Raw genomic sequence first — 19498 nt, forward strand, 5'->3', positions numbered from 1 at the left:
ACCCCACTGCTGACACAGAGACACAAACAAGCTAGACTGCAGTTTGCCAAAATGTACGTGAGTAAGCCAAAATCCTTCTGGGAAAATGTCTTGTGGACAGATGAGACCAAGGTAGAGCTTTTTGGTAAAACACATCATTCTACTGTTTACTGAAAACACAATGAGGCTTACAAAGAAAAGAACACTATACCTACAGTCAAATACGGTGGAGGTTCAAAGATGTTTTGGGATTGTTTTGCTGCCTCTGGCACTGGGTCATCAAATCATGAAATCTGAAGATTACCAAGGGATTTTGGGTCGCAACGTAGGGCCCAGTGTCAGAAAGCTGAGTTTGCGTCCTAGGTCATGGGTCTTCCAGCAGGACAATGACCCCAAACATAACTCTAAAAGCAGTGCTGGAGGGTTCTAAAGTGGCCAGCAATGAGTCCGGATCTTAATCCCATTGGAAATCTGTGGAGGGAACTTAAAATTGCTGTTGGGAGAAGGCACCCTTCAAATATGAGAGAACTGGAGCAGTTTGCAAAAGAAGAGTGGTCCAAAATTCCAGTTGAGCAGTGCAAGAAGCTTGTTGATGGTTATAGGGAGAGATTGATTTCAGTTATTTTTTCCAAAGGGTGTGCAACCAAATATTAAATTGAGGGTGCCAACAATTTTGTCCGGCCCATTTTTTGAGTTTTGCTTGTAATTATATTCATTTTGGGTTTGTTCCCCTCTCTTTTTGTGTTAATCCAATGCACACAAAGGAAATAAACATGTGCACAACAAAATGTGTAAATGGCACTCATTTTCTGAGAAAAATGGTGCATTTTCTGGAAAAAATCCAGGGGTGCCAACACTTTCAGCCATGACTGAATTTATTTTTTAGATCAAGCACATATTCATGGATTTGTTTGATATTATTAAATGGGTTTAACTTTATTTGGAGCAGATGTGTGTTCACAAAGGGTTCACTGGTATTGTGCAGTGACATATCAGGACATATATCATATACAGTCACAGACACCTTACACAAAAGTGCAAGGTTATGGTTAGATGTTTTGGTGCATTGGCAGGAGAATTTATTTAACATTGCTGTTATTTCTCACAATCCCCTCGTCCATTTTCAAGTAATTGGTAATTTCTTAAGCGTATTGAATTAACGCACATAGTAAACAACCCTCACATATTGTCAAATGTGTCTTTCCATAAAAAAGTAAACAGATTGAATAGTTTTCGGGCTAACAAAGGGAATCTAATTCATCTCCATATCCTCCACAGCTGGCTGCTGCTAGCGTAGAGTGACCTCAGCCGCCATACGAAATCACCTGAAGCGGATGCACTTAGATGATTTTGATCAAATTTATCTCCACCGGGGCCATTCCAATCACATTAGAAATAAATTCACATGCCCCGCTCTTCTTTCTCGGCCCTTTCCATTCAATTCTGCTTTGAAAAATTGGTTGGAATGCCACCTGATGGGCAACTTAATGCGTATTCTTGGCGCTCCTTGTAGCAAACCGAATTGGTTTTTCAATTTAGTTTTAGGGAAGGTAATGTCCCCCTCATTTTTAAATGATTTTTGTATGTAATGCAAGGTAGGGCTGCTCATATCCATCTTGACTACAAAGTTAGTCTAGAGCTCTTTTTTTTTTTTTTTCACTCTTGTGTCATCACATTGTGGTTATATGAGGATTTCTCGGTGACATTGAACATGGCCTGGGTAAAGTGCATGACCTATTTTTTTGACTCCTACCCATTTCTTATTTTTTTCCTCACTCGTACACTCAAGCCAAAAACAAACCGCGCGAGTGAATAAAATCTGTCGGGATTTATTCATAAGACTGTCCGGAACTTTTGAATTACAACTGTGGTGTCACACATGCACGGACAGGGCACAGCGGCGTACATGCCTTGCTGTTTTAGTTTCTTTGAAACAGCCCCCAATCCGGGGTGAGATTAATTTTTAGTGGCTGACTAATGGAGCAATTTTCACAGCATGTTAATTTTTCAACCTCATTCAAATCTCATGCCAGTAGTGCTGTGCTTTCCACATTCCACCTGTGTGTACTGGAAATAGAAAAGAATATTATTTTCTATAAATACAGTTCCCCTCCCCTCTAAAGCCAGGTAAAACAGTCCATTCTGATTTTGCACCACTGGATTTCTTTGTGTATATTGCTTTCTAGGTCCCAACAGGGGAAGATATTGTTTTGCAACGTTTTATCACCATGGGTGCATTGGCAAAAAGCTTTTAGCTTTATTATGCTATCAAATATTTTTTTTTTTTCCATTTTTTTTATATACACACACATTGCATGTCACAGGTTGTATTGACCCTCACAATTCATGGAGATTTTGGCGCATGGCCAGATTCTCTGTATGTTTGCTATCGTGGTGAGTAAAGTAGAGCATATTCTTGCAGCCGCTTAAGTATTTAAGTCATTCCCCAGGCAAATTGACTGTCAGGTGGTCAAAAAGGATCTGAACACCTTACCTACACACACACACACACACACACACACACACACTTCTCACTTTTGATGTGAGTGAAGAAAGAATGATGGCTTACCTGTCTCCTTTTGCATCAGCTAGGTCATTTAAAGGACAGTGTTGTAAGTTTATGGTTCCCTGTGGTCTGTGGTCTCCTTCTGACTCTGTTTGTCTTTTAGCCAGATGGCTCCCCACAGTTTCAGACCATGACACTAAGCCTCAGGCTCTCTCTGTCCTTCTCCCACTCTCTCTCACTGTCCCCCCTTTTCTCACGTTTCCCCCTCACTCTCAGTCAATTCATTAGCTCCCTCCTATCCCCCCCCCCGTCTTCAACTCTCTCTAGTCTTTTTTTCGTTTTGTTTCCACTCTCTCCTTCTCCTTGAGTCTCACCCTTGAATATATTAATTAAAACTGCCAAGTCTGTAGCCCAGATATTTTGGTGTAGCCCGAGATCCTGTGGCAACTGTGATGTTCCACAGTTCAGCCAAAGTCTGCTGATGATTAGGTTTGGACAACCCTGACAGTGAAAATTAGATTGGCAGACATACCGGGCAGGTTTTGCTGTTTTCACTTCAGTAACTCAAAATCACTTCTTAGTTTGTGCTACTTCCTGTGTATATATTTCGATTGTGATATGATTCCTCATTGTATGATTTACCATTTTCGCACAAAAATATACATTACTGTACAAAAGCAATACTATAATGACCATACATTTATTTTAAACATGTGTGCAGTTTTAAAATAACTTCCACAAGTATCAACTCTTTTGTGTCAGCTTCCCTTACACTTGAAGAATAGCACGACCTCTTTCCAGTCCTCTGCCAAAGTCTCAGCTTTGTTGTGCATAATGTCTGTCAGATTCTCTGTCTTATATATGAACAAGCTGTCAGTGAGATCAACTCATATATGAGCATGTAACGCTCACGCTTGTCTTGAATAAACCTGCCGTAATTCACAGCAGAAATGTTTTGACGTTAAATAATGGGACAAACGCAATCAATTACGGGTTCTAGTCCAGGTTTAAGAGAGCCAGTGTCGTCAGTGTATGTGTAAGGTCACAACAAATATAACATGTTTCCCATATTTTCTGTATGTGTACCAATAAAGTAAGAAATAACTGTTCTGCATCACTATAATTCACAGTATAATTGGTCATGATAGCATAGCTAAAACAACAAAAAAGAAAACTAAAGTACTGTGCCCCGAGACTTTTGATAATACTGTATTTTCTAATCATGATGATTTGACTTTTTATTATTATTTTTTTTTAGCATCTGTGACACATAACATTTTTTTTTCTCCTCTGAAGAGCAACATTTTGGAGCCAGTGAATTCCTGCAGCTCTGCAGAAATTCCCCATAATGTGGTTTTTTTTGTGTCCTTTGATTTGGACATTGCACTTCGTGATATTGCGCTTTCTGTGTTGCCCTAGTTTGTGCAGTGGACAAATGTGACAAAATCAATATGTCGACAAAGTTGTAAGCACAAACCTAAGTACACATTTGCTTCTGTTATTTTTAAAAGGTGCAATAACAATTGACTTACTCTTATGTGGATTATCATTTTTCTCTCTTGTGTCTCCGCCACTTCTCTCCTTCTTGGCTACGTTAATGTCCCCTGACAACACAAGGTCATATGTAAGTGCTGTGTGCTCTGGGGTCCAATCCTGCTGCTTACATCACATGATATAACTTCATTACATGATACACACACACACACAGGTACATGTTGTTGTATGTTGGCATACCTCTTTTTTGTGGTAGTGTTGTTGTACCTCAGATAAATCACGACTGAAACGTATGACACACGCATGTCCCGTTTGTGTTTAGGATCCCAGCAGAGAGGAGGCCTTGTTGCAACAGCTGAGGGACAAAGATGAGCTGATTCTCAGACTCCAGAATGAACTGGTAAGATCCCCTCGCTAAACATCAAATCACATTTGGTTTCCGATGAAAATGAAGAGAACGAGGTAAATTTTACTTTGGTGAATTGTGGTATTCTGAGCTCTAAAATGGTGTTAAATTGTAAAATGAAAGTGTTAAATCGTCGGTAATCACCTCATGAACGAAATGTTGTCCTCCCTGATGAAGAATTCCACATCTCCCATTAGAAAGCAAAATAGAAAAGACAGAAAAAGAGATTTGAAGGATCAGTAAGATTGGAAGAACTGGACTATGATATATAATAATGACGTAAAAAGAAGTTATTGACTGATGACCCTTCAGTCATGGCGGTACAGGATTTGCAGTAATGGGAAATTTTAAGAAGCCCAATTAAGCAAAACGATTTACAAAATTCTGCGATTTATAGTGCCAGACATTGAGAAATGGAGGCTCTGCTCATCTAATTTTATATCTCTCCCAGTTTTCCTCTCTTGGTCTTTGTTCTTCTAGATGTTGAAATGAATAATTAAAGCAGCTTGAATATTCTTGAATTATTTGTTTTATGGATATAAATTAAAGTACTCAAAGTACGGATCTTTTCTGAAAGGTTAAACATATGCCAAAAACAAAGGTTTTACTTGTAATACTTTAAAGAAATGGTTTTAATAAGTTAGTTTATTCTTTCTTATGGCCCTCTGCTATAAGAGTCTACATACAGGAGAGAGAGAGTGAAAATAAACGTTAGGATTGTTTTATAGTTGGCTTGAAATCTCATTAGCATCACATGGCGTGGCACAAGCAAGATCAATGTAAATTACTTGTACCTGCTCGCTTAATGTGATAGCCAAATGATAGGGAATCCAGTTCAGTTAACGACTACTGCTTCTCCTCCTCCTCCTCCTCCTTCCTAACATATATAGACAGACAGTATATGTATTTAGATTGTATTGCCAGTGTTTGTTCCCATATTCCAGTTTTAGATCCAAATTTGCAGGATCGTTTGCATAAAGGCTCCGTACAGCAACAATTTGCTTCGTTTGAAATCCCATCACATCTTTAATGTGTCACCTGTTCTATCAAATTGATGAAATGCAGACATTATGCTCGGCCTTCGTGGGATAATGTGCCAATGTTATGGAAGTATTTTGGGAGATGCCAATCTAATCCAATGACTTGAGTCTCATTTGGCATCTGTTCCTTTGATCACTTTCTGGCACTCCCATCTCATCTGTCTCAGTCTTCCCCTTTCTCTCCTTTCTTATTTTCTCTCTCCTCTCCTCTCCTCTCCGGCTGTATTCAGCACCCAATCTGCATGCACTACCAAAGTTGAGCACATTTGTATTCAGACCCCAGACTTATCTATGGATTCTGATGGCCACTTAGACTGCTACAGGTACATCACCCCCCCCCCCAAATTATAGGCAAGTCTGGAATGACTCAATATTCAGACCTGGAGCTTTTTTTCCTCACTATAGCCTCTCAAGAAAGCAGCTGTTGTCAGTCGACTGCCACTATTTAACAGTTCATGTAACAAAGCATTATCTTTCTCTGAAATTCATTTTCCAAAGTTAGTGCTGTACTTAACACTGAAACACCTTTTTATTCACAGTGAATGATTTCTTCCTGTTACTTCTAGTGTCATCAAATACACACAGCCTGCAGTGTATCCTGATATATTATAGGATTTGGCGATAATAAGGTAATACAGTATAGTGTTTCCCTCAGAATTAATTTTCTTTAGCAGCAGTGCCAGTGTCGAGTCAGAAAAGCTTTAAATTCAATGACTGTAGAATCATAGTAGATACTGTAGGATTCTTCACATTGTTATGTTTCTAACTTTGATTTTAAGTTGATTAACATCAAAATAACCATATAAAATAATGACAACCCCCGGAAATGACCCCACTCTGTAAAGACATTGTTGCATTGTTTCCAAAAGAAACCTCTCATTACTCATTTGCATCACTTATTTGCTCCTGCATGGTCACATCCTCCTTTCTCTTTCTAACAACCAAATCAGTGGACTCTTGTGAAAACTGAAATTTAACTTAATGATCAAGATGAACAGAAGAAAATGTGAGATTAGTCTAATCGTAAACACTAGCTCAGGGGGTCACCGACCTTTTTGAGGCCGAGAGCGACCTCATTTCAATGATGAATATTATGCATTCAATTGCATACACAGTAATTCCAGTGCTTACTCATACAGACAACATGCAGTGATCCTATGAAAACAAAACATGCACAATTTTTGTCTTTCACACACACACTCACACAAATACACACCTACTCTGTCTCACTCAGGTCAAATCTTCATCTTAATGGCTTCAGCATGATCTAACAGTGCTCATGGTTGACTGTCTTAATGGAATACTTCACCAATTTGCATTTAGCTTTGTATTACTAGAATAGGGGTAGTCAGTCAGTCATCCTCTACCGCTTTATCCTCCACCAGAGGGTCGCGGGGGGTGCTGTGCCCAATCTCAGCTACATCGGGCGATAGGCGGGGTACACCCTGGACAGATTTAGAGTGTCCAATTTACCTAATCCCTACATTGCATGTTTTTGGACTGTGGGAGGAAGCCGGAGAACCCGGAGAGAACCCACGCACACACGGGGAGAACATGCACACTCCATGCAGAAAGGCACTTGTCACTTCGGGCTTCCATATGTCCGAAAGTGACTGACAGTAACAGAAAATAAGTCAGAACAGCCAATTATCAGCCGGTCACACTCTAAGCTGGTGTCATGTTTGAGGCAACAACAGGAGAGGGGGGAAAGAGAGGAGGCAGCCGCAGCCAGAGAAACGGCGTGACTGTAATAAGGCGTTTGTGCAAAACTGCCGTTTTGTGTTAAAACAGTGATAAAATAGTGATAAAAATGTGCAGAAATGTGCATTTACTGTACATTTACAGCCATATTGACAGTTTACTGTGAACTCTCTCCTCTGCTCCGCTTTCTCTCACCACTTCAGTAATACAACAGCTGGCGAGCACAAGCTTTATACGTGCTGTTAATAGAAGTTGTTAATGTTAACACAAGAGAATAAAACTGGAACATGTATTACACTTTGTCATTGTGTGAATAAAACAATAATGATGTGTTTTGTTTAAACGGCTCAAAAGGCAAAAGAAGAAAGAAAAAAGGAATGTAGCTTAAGGTGGAAAATCAGCAGGTATGCATCATTGGGATTGTTAAATCCTCTGATAATAACCATATACTGTGAGAAATTAAGTTTTAGCATTATCAAAACTTGGCCACAGCCCAGTTCTAATATATAATGAATTTTACATTTAATTATCATTTCATTTCCCAAGGAGCTGGAATTTATTAAATAAAACACTTGATATGAAGTACTCCAGATGAGCAGATGAGAGTTTGGGTGCATATTTTCTTAAAAATGATAGTGCTTCATTGTGGCAGTCTGTGGCTAAGGATGATTGATTTGTCTGGAGGCTGCTCAAACTTATATTTTTAGCTGTACCAAAGGCTCAAGAGATTGTCAAAAGATTTTAGTGTCGTGTACATTTCTAACCAGAAGTGATTTCACCTAACTGTCATTCAGAATGATGCATGCATGGCGCTCTAAATTACTGATGGAAAAACACAAACAGCACTATAGCAACATAAACGTGACATTTCTCAGTTTATTTGATTTGAGGGTTGTGAAAAAATATCTCAAAACATGTGCGTATACTTACTGGCTGAATAGAAAAAGGTGTCTAGGCTCTAGGGAGGAGCGTCGTCCGGTATAACACCACTGCTAACTCATCACCTTCCTGACAGCGTCACTGAAGTCTAAATATTATTCATTTTCTTAGCTCAAGCTAAACTTTATGTCTGAACTACGCAGCCCCAAAGGTTCCCAAGGGTGATGTATTTCTGCCTTCGCACCGTCGTGTTGTTTTCTAGTGTCTTCTGTTCATCCCGCTCCAGTGAACACACAGTGAGGTGTTCTTTAAATATGGCACAAAGTCCAAGATCAAGGTCAATACAGTGGCCTCTGAAAATGATGTGACGAGATTGTTACAAAACAGTTTCTTCAAACTGCAAAAATGTCGATTTAGGATTGTTTTCAGTTCATGGATTCAGATTTTTTGTCCTGTTTTTTTTTATTGCCGTGAGGATTTTTTTCATGTTGTCCTTGATCAGATAATATATCTGATATGTAGCCATGCTACGCAAATAAGAATGGTCATGTTGTTCTCTTCAAGCGGCAGCGTGGCAAAATCAAACACCAATGGAGTGGAGAGTGTCATTCTCTGCAGCTAAATCTCACCCACCAATTTTTCTATGAATTTCTTAACTTCGCCTATTGGGGATCAGTAGAGTTGCTAATACCGATTAGGCTCACATCTCAAATGTTTCTGTTTGTTAAAACATGCAAAATGGTAGTAGTGTGCATGTGTGCTGTTGACTTGTCATGAACCTTCAAATCTAATCTAGATTGAATTAGTATTTCACTCTTAATCTGAACACAGTAATGGACTAATTAGATTAGTTGATCAGAGGGCAAGGTCAGTGTGACCCCGATAATTGTATTTTTAGTTAAGAAATGATTTGGAATTAATGATTATGAAGTGCCTCATAAGATGAGACAATGGGAAGTGAAGACATAATATTTCAGTCATTTGCTGTGACAGAATAATGAACTGCAAAAATACTTTTCTGGTCAATAATTTCGACCGTAACAGAATGGCTGTCAGATAATAGTGATGGCGGCCTAACTAGCTGGTGGAGGAATATGGCTGCAAGTTGATAACTCTAGTTTTTCTTTTGTGCACAGATGAAAGAAATTACCTTTCAGCATTTACTGTAAAGTGACTCCTTGCTGAGCAGTAATATTAGGTTGCACTAAATCTACCAGGTGTACCTGGAAGTGTCCATTTAATGTACATCAAGAGTACAAACATCACGTTGCAATGTTAAGTATAGCCATTGTAAGAAGAACCCTGCAGCTGTAGCATTGTGGGCGACGTGAGTGATGGCAGTAATTGCAACATTCTGCACAGACATTAGCTAAATGATGCTGTTTGCATTGCACAACATAATGGACACTGCGTACTTTACCTCATACAACTTTTATTTCAACACTTGATCTCAGGCAGCATATTTAAAATGATAATGTTCACATTCCATATGTTTCATTTTTCTAATACCAATCCCAAAGAAAACAACATCTGTCTGTGCGTCACGTAATAGTTTCAAAAGTTAGGAAAAGATTCAATTTGATAAAAAAAAAAAGGAACATGAATGTTTCTGTTTATGATACACATGACACTCATAAGACAGTGTGGCTCACTGGTGCGTTTTGTCTCATCAGATTTATCAGATTTTGGATATCCTTGTAGGTGTGGTGGTCTCATCATGGGATTTGTTGATAAAATTGTAAATTCTATCTTTGAAGTTCAGTATACATTGCGGATTGATAGCCAACGGAATAGCCCTCTGTTGTTGGCCAAGCTGTAGTGGCTTTTAAGTAATATCGGAATATGAAAAAACTATTCTATTTGTCAATATTTGGTTTTTCTATTCTGGTCTACTGTTGACACAACATGGCATGATATTTTGTTTTAAGGAGATGAAAATGAAAAATGTTGGCCCGCAACTGAAAATCACCAAAATAAATTGTTATGCCAATTCTGTACCATTGTTTTTTTTTTATTTCATTATGTTGTTATAGCTGGGAATGTCGCTGTGTGCTTCCCCGTCTCCTAGCGGGCTCTCCGTATCCAACGCAGCCCGGATCATTTCTCTACGCGAGGCTTTATCCCCACATCCAAGTATCGATCTTTATGTTTTCAAGTCTGGATGCAGCACAATATCCAAATCTGTTTATTTTATTGTGTGCATCTTTCCACTTATTTTCTTTCTTTTTCGTCTAATTGCCTATCCCTGTCTCCAATACAATGAAATAGTGAAGCAACACATTGATCCATCAAACAGTCTTTAGGGCATTCAGTTGCTTGTGTGTGTCTGTCTGTCTGTCCATCTGTTTGTCACTTCTCTCTGACAGTGATGTTCTGGTTCCTCCTGCCAGCTGGATCACATTTTGTAGACATTTTGTTTAAAGCAGCAAATGTCAGCATACATATATCTGCTTGTGTGTATATGAATAGATTGTCTATTACAGGGCTTAATCCTTTCTGCAGCCACAGCCAAACCTTCTTTTTATCTGCACTGTATGCCCTTGAAACAAAGGTCACTGTCAAAGATATGAAGTTGTTTTTTTTTTGGGTAGGGGGGCATGTTGTGCTTCAATGCATTGGCGAGGGTGTGCACAGTCTCTGTTCCAGTCTAAGAGGGAAAAACTTGCTTCCCACAGCGAAGTTGAAGTGCAGCATTTTGAAGGAAAGGGCAGCTCATAGCCAGCGCTCTCGAGCTCTGCCTCCGTCTGTAAATCTGCCAGTGAAAACCTATTAATTATCTACTAGAAGGACCTGCTTTCTGGCTGGCCATCACTAGCTGTCACTTTTTATGAGATTTCTTTTCTCCCGGCTGGTGCATTTTGTGCGTTTGTGCTCCAACTGCAACATTTAACAGCGGAAAAGCCGATCTTGCTTTTTTGTGTAGTCATGGGCATGACTAATGAAAACAGATTTTTAGCTCAATCTGTCACCTCACATGTGCCTGGATCTGAACAGGACAGTATATATTTGAGTTCCAAGCTGTATCATAAATTAACTTTCATTTCTTCCTAATTTGGATGATTAATTTTAATCAAGGTTAATGAATTTCTCAATATTTCATGGCCTCTGCAACTTTCAATCCGTTCTGTTCCTCAACCTGTGAGCAGCAGCGTAGGGTGAGTGTGTCAGAATGATTAGTGGCATCATCGTAAAATGCTCCTCGTGGAAATCGTGCTGGGTTCTTCTCATTCAGAGGACTTGCAACCTGCTGCTTCAAAAATAATCACACAGGTAACACAGCAATTGGCACTTCCTTGGTCAAGGTAAAAGTGCTGTATTTTGAAGGGAAGGGCCAATGCTTTTCTCTCTCTACACCCCGGTGTGTAAATCTGCCAGAAGAACGCTATTAATTATCTCCTAGAAGGACCTTTCTAGGAGGCTGGCCAGCACTAGCTGTCAGTTTTTATGAATTCTTCTCTACTAGTGCACTTTGAGGATGGCCCCTGCTCTAGTATTTGGCTGTAGAAAAGTTCTCCTGCAATTCGGCCCAGTTTATGACCTCCTGAATTTCCAGGAGGAAACGGATAAGGGGAAAAATGGGTTTCAGGTTGTCTGGAGTTTTTTTTTTTTCTTCTGATTTTCGAAGCATGGGAGGCACCTGTGCCCGGTGTTCCAAAAAGAGGCAAAGCATACATCTGCTGGGGGAGAATTCTGTGTTTTCTCATTTATTTTGCACTTGATGTTCTTTATAGTGGCGTTGAGTTTCCAGACAAAGCTGATGAGTGTGTGTTTGTTTTGTGTGCAGGAAAATGCCAAAGCCGCCCTCAAGATGAAAGACTGCCAAATGACTGACCGCGTAACACAGACAGAACACATGGGGCCAGAGGTGAGATACACACAGGCCGCTCACACGCTCCTCCTTTTGCTTTCTTCCAAACTCACTGCCTCACTGATGAAACTGTGCACGGAATGTCTTAAGCATTAAATAAGACTTGTGATGAGCCATAAATATCAATAGATGAGGTTCACTTGGAGCTCCTTCCTTCTCTTTTCTCCTGTTTTGTTTCAATACATTTTGCTCTTCTTTTCAATGTTTTGAAGAGTATAATTTCACCGCTAGGTAAAACTCTAATCAATCATGCTTTCTCTAACGATTTCATACTGCAGTAACTTTCATGTTTTCGACCACGTCTTGCTCCTCCGTCCCATTCACACGGCGCTCGGAGAGAATGCTGTGCTGCTTCCTACCTGCACCTATTCCTAACACCCTCAGTTGACATGTCCTCGTTGGGTTTACTCTGGGCTGTGACAGTATGGGAACACAGCAGACTTAATGGATGACTGTCTAAAAATGGCTCCTGTTGCAGGAACAGGAGCAGTTTTGTGGTCTGTTTCTTTGACTAACTTCTCTCTCTCTCTCTCTCTCTTTTAAAACACTTTCCTCCATCTCCTGCACCAGGGGTTCTTTCATACCTCTATTCCTGTTGTTTACACAGTTGGCACGAATCATCGTCGAAGGTGGAAAAGTAGTGTTTCACACAATATCTGTGTGTGCCCACACGTAACACACAGATATTGTGTCAGCTACGTAATTAACTTGCGCATCACAGAAATAGAACTTACTCTTGATTTCCACGCGTGTGCTGCGGAATGTAAACAAACTTTTTTCACGACCGTCTACTTAACTTTCAGGTTCTATTTAAAGTCGTTGAGTATGATTTAAGAACAAACCATCGTTTACGCACATAATGAGGGACCAAGAGAGAGAGAGAGTGACAGATCTGAAGATCAAAGAACAAAGAGCAGTGGATTGCTCCACTTTTGCTCCTGTGTCTAGAGGAGTACATTAAACGATGGGTGCACGTATTATTAGGGGATATATTGGAACCTATTACAATCACGGCCAGTCACATACCTTCAATTTCCTTCCGACAGTGCTCTCTCCCAGTAATGGTTGTGCAATTGAATAGAACCCCCCCACGGAGGAGTCACACATACTGTAAGAGAAACTATACAGTCATTCATAACCTGGTGTTCCTCATTAAAGCCACAGGTACTGTGGAAGAAAACAAGGAGAACGTGTTCTCTCTGACATAAAGAGAACAAAATAGGCTTTGAATCTATGTATCTGTGTAGGCTATGTATCACTACATAATCTCGCAGTCTGTAGAGATTTTGTGGTTATTTTGCAACGTCCGAGTGGTGGTGGGACAAGAGCAGATGAATCAGCAGTGCAATTGCAGGGCCTTACCCGATTGTTCTTCCTTCATCGTTTTCTTCTTGCTGATCGTTTTTTTGTTGTTGTTTTTTTTTACCTCTCCCACTCTTTGTTTCTTGCTTTTCTCTTGTACATGCACCCTCAAATGCAACCTGTGCTGTGCTCCATTTGCCATCATTGACTAATGCATTGCTCTAAATGTAGCCTAATGGCCTCCACAAAGAGGTTGTGTTGGTCCTGTAGGCTAAAAGAAACAAAGGTGTGGGTTTGGTTGTGTAGTATCTTTTAGTTTAAATTTGTATGCGTTTTTTCGTCTGAATGTCTGCCGATACAAGTGCGTTTGTGCCTGTGTGTGTCTGTTTTGTGAACCAGCCGTTAGCTCTAGCCTTGCACAGTAAAGTCAATATAAATGCTCCTCAAAGTGTCAAGGTAACGTCATTCCTACAGCATTCATACCTCAAAGACCTCTCTAATTCTCTTATTACTGTGATTATGTGTTTTTCATTGTCATTTTCATGCCACATAATTTCCACTTTTGTGTGATGATGTCCTCAACAGACCGTGTCCACTCACACTTCTTTGTTTGCATAGTTGGTTACTCCCTTTGTCCAGACTTTTTTCCCCCAGACAACCAAATTATGTAATGAGAGATGACTTATTATTAGTTCTTAGTTTTTTGTTTACCTTAGTTCAATTTATTCTGAGTGATGTCAGTTCATTTAAAATGATTAGCCGCTCCGGGCGTGTGTGAGTAAGATTATTTCTTCCCTCTTATGGTACATTGTGATGTTTGCTTTCATCTTTGAAGATTCACTCCGTTATATAACCCCTGAGGTGAAGTGGGTTGATAAACTGGCAGGTAATTACTTGAAGAAAAGTAGTGCCACTAAGTTAGTGGCATTAGCATTCCATAAATGTATTATGGCTGTTGAATGTGACATTGCACAGTGTGATGATAAGAAAAAAAAAAAGCATCTTATGATCATCTGTTTTCGTGTGTCACAAACCACTGTGACAATATTTTTGATTATATGGATTATTTTTCCACTCAATACAAATGCACTCAGGGACTTTGCATGAAGTTGACACGAACAAATATGCGTGAACGTGACAGAGAGCGGGGCCATTTAAAGGACTCCCATTAGCAAAGCACAATGAGGAGAGGGGCTACATTTGTCACATCAGATGTGGTTTTGCTTGTGGATCTGACACATGACAGAAAACTGCACTTACCATCTATGTAACAGTCACGTTAAATAGTACAGAACGTTTCAATGGATTAGAGAAACAGAGTCCAAACTTTTTCTTCTGTCTTTTTTTTTTGCCAACGGCACACCATATGGCAAAAAAAAATTTAAAATCATGACGATGAAAGGAGATAACAGCTGCCATCGCAACTTACATCTGCACAAGACTTGGCCCCAATTTAAAAAAGTTGAAGGAAGGTCATGATTAGCAATATTTGTCATTAGCTGGATGTGACGTGACCTCTGGCTGCGTGTGGGATTTATCACATTCAGAAGGAGTAGTACAGTCAGCAGAAACCGCCCTCATCCCTGGCTTACTTTTTTAATACAGTAAGTTCAGCATTTGGAAATGTGGTCAGTACTCCACCGTCTGGCATCGCTATCTCGTTATAAGACCAGTACCTAGCAATCGAGTCCTCCATATGCTCAGGCCCCGTAAGTAGATGGGCTCTTAATGAGAGGAGCAGCTGGCTGCCCGCTAGCAAGCTAGGCTAGCAGCACAGGTGACTTAACTCAGCAGTAGCTCAAGGCATGTGCGCTCTGATTTTAGCCCCTGATCCCTGTGTGCATGCCTGTGTAAGTATGAAAGAGAGAGAGAGAGAGAGAGGCTGAGTGTGTTTTGGAGTGATTGGGAGACGCTGCAGCATGAAACTGGCCTATATAGGTTAGCTACCCCAGTGCATTGAGGACAGTCGGCGAGCAACAGAAAGTGTGTCTACAAGTGGGGCAGCTATTTCTACTGCTTCTGCCACTTGATTAGGTCGACCATCTTATTCATCCTCTCTCCTTTTCTGGAGCGCCTTCCTACTTTTCCTCACTCCGCTGTCCTCCTCCTTCACTTTCATATGCTCTCTTTTTGATGAAAGTGCAGAAAGTTAGCCCTCTCCTCTCCTCTCTTCTCCTCTCCTCTCCTCTCTTCTCAGGTTTTCAGGGCTTCAGGAATCCATCAGGGATTCTCCTGCCCTGGTTTCCCCCACCATCGTACACTCTGTCCTATACGGACAGCTCATGGCCCTCACGCTCTGTTCCACGGGAATAAAACCTGAGGCCAACTTGCCTCAAAGTTACGTCTTTTATCCTGTTGTAATAGGGCTACCTACCTTCCGACTTGCTTGACTTTTAGGAGGGTCAAGAAAAGTAAAACTTATTTCGATTGGTGTGGTACACGTCTTGCTCTTCACCGGCGAATCAGGTGCTCCAACGTTTGCCGTTTTCACTGAGCATTTTCTTAGTTTTCACAGCTGGGGAAGTTTACCATTTTGTTGAATCATACATACCTTTATTATCCCTTTCTATGACAGTTGATTTCTGCACATCAACCAGATAAAAATTCAGGATTGTGGAAAAAAAATAGCTCCCATTTACTACCATTTCAACAATAATTAAAATTTTTAGTAGTAATTTGGTATGAAAGCTGAAAGTAGACCTCTGTAATGACTAATTTAAGACTGTAAATTTGATTTAGCTAAGATCCTTAAATTAACATACAATCCTTGTATGTAAAGAAACCATTGACCAGCCGGGTACATGGTATACATATGTTGTGCAAATAACAAAGACCTACACAGTAATATGTGCAACACTAAAGAGGCCTCTAAAGAGGATAATGTGCCCCAGTTTGTCGCGCTCTCTCTAGAGTCATATGTGTATGATAAGTCCAAAGCCGGAGTGACTGTCCCTGTTGCAGTGGACATATTGGTGTCCTGTCACTGGGCACGTTATGCCTTACTCTTAAAGGAGACTGCTAAATATACAAGCATTGCACACTGCAGCCTTGGTCTTTGTGGTAACTTTTCCAGACACGGTAACTACGACCAGGAGCCTCATTTATAAAGCTTAACAAATCTCTTTCACACATTAACGGGATGAATAGCCAGAAACTGTCACCGCTGTATAAAACAAGCTCAACTATAACTGCTCACAACAAGATTTTGTTAGCATAACATGACATTATTTTTAAAGGGGTAAACAAATACTTCCTGAAATGTGCACCTACATTCACACCTCAAAATGTTCAAAATAAATACATGGTATTTCTGTTATTGCAAGATGACATTTGAAAGAAATTCAGTAATTATGAAACCAAACTTTTTTGTTGTGTGAAGCGCGTTCTCAGGAATAATAAGGTAAACAGGAGGAGAGATCATGTTTGCACAGATCCAGATTGTTGTGCTTATCGTATTGTTTTTCGAATGATGTTTTAATGTTTTGGTGTTTTAACTTAATCTTAAGGGATCATAAAAAATAAAAAAATCATGGTGAAGAATGTTATAACAGTGTTCAGATAAAGCACTATGCAAATTAAATGTATAATTATTGTTATTATTGTCATCATTGTGCGGAACAGCGTGTCATTTACAATCAGTTTAAGTGCCACACCTGAAGCTGTTCAGATTCAATCAAATGGGGGAGGGTATAAAAAGAAATGTAATCACAATGTGCAATGACACAAAATGGCTCATTTGGCACTGCTAGAGGATGTGGCAAATGGAAGCCCGGAGAGGGAGAGGATTTTGCAGGAACCAGCAAGCTCTCCTGGCCAGTGATGTTAAATGGTTAGTTGGTTTCCGACTTCCACCTGCCACACTGAGCCCAGCGCTGAAGAGAAATCAGGACAGAAATCAGACTTCTAGGTATGGTGAATACGATACGTACAAATCCAGTTTGACTAAAAACCCCCCTTACGATGTCTAACCCCATGGTTCTCACACTGTGCTATGTGTACTTGGAGGAAAATCAGAAATACGGTTCTGCTTTACATATATATACCAGGGTATGTGATCAGAGTGGAGCTGAGGAAATTTGAACTCAATAATAATAAGAAATTAAATAATAATAATAATTAGAGTATAATCTCCCGCTGCATCTTAATGCAATTTCTCTATACCAGTGTGTGAAGTATATGAGCGGCAGAGGAGGAGGAGGATGAGAGAGTCTGTAGCTTGACCTATTTACGCCACGGTATTTTATCCTTGGCGATAATGGTGTTACTTCTAGAGCTCAGTATTTCCTCAAGTGGTACTTGGCATAAAAAGTTTGAGAACCACTGCTCTAACCCATACCCTAACCTTGTAGGTGGAACGCACTTTTGTGAAGCACACCTTTTTGGCGTTAGTGATGACGACACCACTGTGTCCAGCAAATCCAACTTTTTCCGTGTGCATCCATTTCCCCAACAAGTAGACTTCACAGTGTGTGTCATTTTTCTACTTTCCTCTTCTCTCTCTCTGTCTCTGTGTTTGGCATGACTTGCCAGGCCCTCCACATGAATGAATATTAATTGGTTTTATTTTTGGGCAACCATGGGCATTACCCGTAGCTGGCAAAAAAGATCGAATTACGAGCTTGTAAAGACAAACTGGCTTTCATGCGTACACCCACCTCTCAGATGGATCCTGCGCTCAGGTTTATAGATGAGGCCCCAGGTATCTTCCTGAAGCTGACCAGTGGCAGTGTAGCAGTAGAGCGAAACACTAATTGAAACATATGGACCGGCCCCCATTTTTCAATACTGCGCTTGAAGACCTATCCTTCTTTCTGTCACCGCACAAATATAGCGATAGTGGGAAAGGTAAAATGGAAAACAGAGAGAGCAGGAGGAGATAGAGAGGAATAAAGAAGAGGGTTAGAGAGAAAAGGCATGAAGCTGTTTTATATCCCGCAGAGACTCTTAAGAGCTGGAGGTATGAGAGCTGTTTGAAAGTTTTTTAGAGGGGATTTAATCGATTGAGACTGCTTTCTTTCAGCAAGCTAATTTCATGGCCATTCTCAAAAGGAACATTTATGGGGAGAATCAAAAGCTCCTGATGGTTCGCTCACTCTGGTTCCCTCTCTCTCTCTTGCTCTCGCTCTCTCCTCTGTCATTTTCTATTCTCTTCAGATTTGTGCAACTTTACTTTTTTTGCCTTGTGTTTCTCTCTCTTTGTGTCCCTCAGCTTCAGATCCACCCCTCCCATTCAGTCTCCCCCAAGCAGCTTCTGAAAGGAATAAGATGAGTGGAGGGATAGAAGTGAATCATTCGTCTGTTTGTGAGCTATTATATTTGAATAGAGAAGCGTCTGAGCCAGCTGATCATTCAGCTTCTTCCCTCTTTTGTTTCTCTCACACCGTCTTCATCCCCTTCATCTCCAAAGAAATAAACTGAAGTGTTGTATGTAATGTATGTAAGTATGTCATTTCATATGACTGAGATATGAGAACAAAATTAGCCTATGTCTTTTTGTCTGCTCATGGAAAATCTCTGCCTCAGATCGTCCCTTACAAACCACTGAGGTAAAATATAAAATGTGTTAAGATATTTGGGCCACATGGTGGTGTGGTGGTTAGCTACGTCACCTCAGCGAAAGAAGGCCCCCGGTTTGAATTATGGTTGGATCAAGACCCTCTCTTTGTTGCGTGTGGGTTTCATCCTCCTACTATCCAAGCACATGCAAATTGGGAATTGGTTAAACGGACACTTCCATTAGACCATGGGTGTGAATGTGAGTGTGTTGGTGGTTGTTTGTCTCTCTATAATGGCCCTGCCATGGTATGGAAACCTGCCTCGAATCCCCTATGCCAGCTGGGCTTGGCTTCACCTGCTTTTAACAGCGTGAATAAATGTACACAAATAAGAAACTAGTAAAGTATAAGGATGTAAATTCAGCATTTATTAAATATAGATTAAAAATATATTCATATGCAACGCAGATTTGTTCTAATATAATTAGATTTGTTCTATAACTAAATGCAGCTTACACTGGTGATATAGGACGGTATAAATAGAAGAATAATGATATGTGTGAGCTTACAGCAGCATGAGGTTAAGATGTTAATCTTTTCATCTATATGTGCCAACAGTTATGTTGGGGGCCACTCTTTATAGAGTTATCTCATAGGAAAAAAGGAGTTCTAGAGAAAACCAGCACATAGAGATGTTCCTGCAGTTTAAAATGGACTGTACCCAACATCAGTTAAAATCCCGACTTATCATTTTGTTTCATCTGAGGCAGCTGGCTCTGTACCACAAATGGGCTGTGTTTCCTTGCCTGTATCTTTCCAGTCAGTTTG

General features: G+C 40.2%; 1 protein-coding gene across 1 annotated transcript in view; it reads left to right on the top strand.

Annotated features, from left to right (window-relative positions):
• Positions 1 to 19498, top strand: part of ccser1 (coiled-coil serine-rich protein 1) — a 116709-nt gene that overhangs the window by 49211 nt on the left and 48000 nt on the right. The window contains exons 9-10 of the mRNA XM_058636342.1: positions 4302 to 4379; positions 11790 to 11870. Of these exons, the coding sequence (XP_058492325.1) occupies positions 4302 to 4379; positions 11790 to 11870 (159 nt within the window). The remainder of the gene's footprint in view (positions 1 to 4301; positions 4380 to 11789; positions 11871 to 19498) is intronic.

Source organism: Solea solea, chromosome 8, assembly GCF_958295425.1.
Source record: "Solea solea chromosome 8, fSolSol10.1, whole genome shotgun sequence".
In the NCBI taxonomy this organism is placed as follows: Eukaryota; Metazoa; Chordata; class Actinopteri; order Pleuronectiformes; family Soleidae; genus Solea; species Solea solea.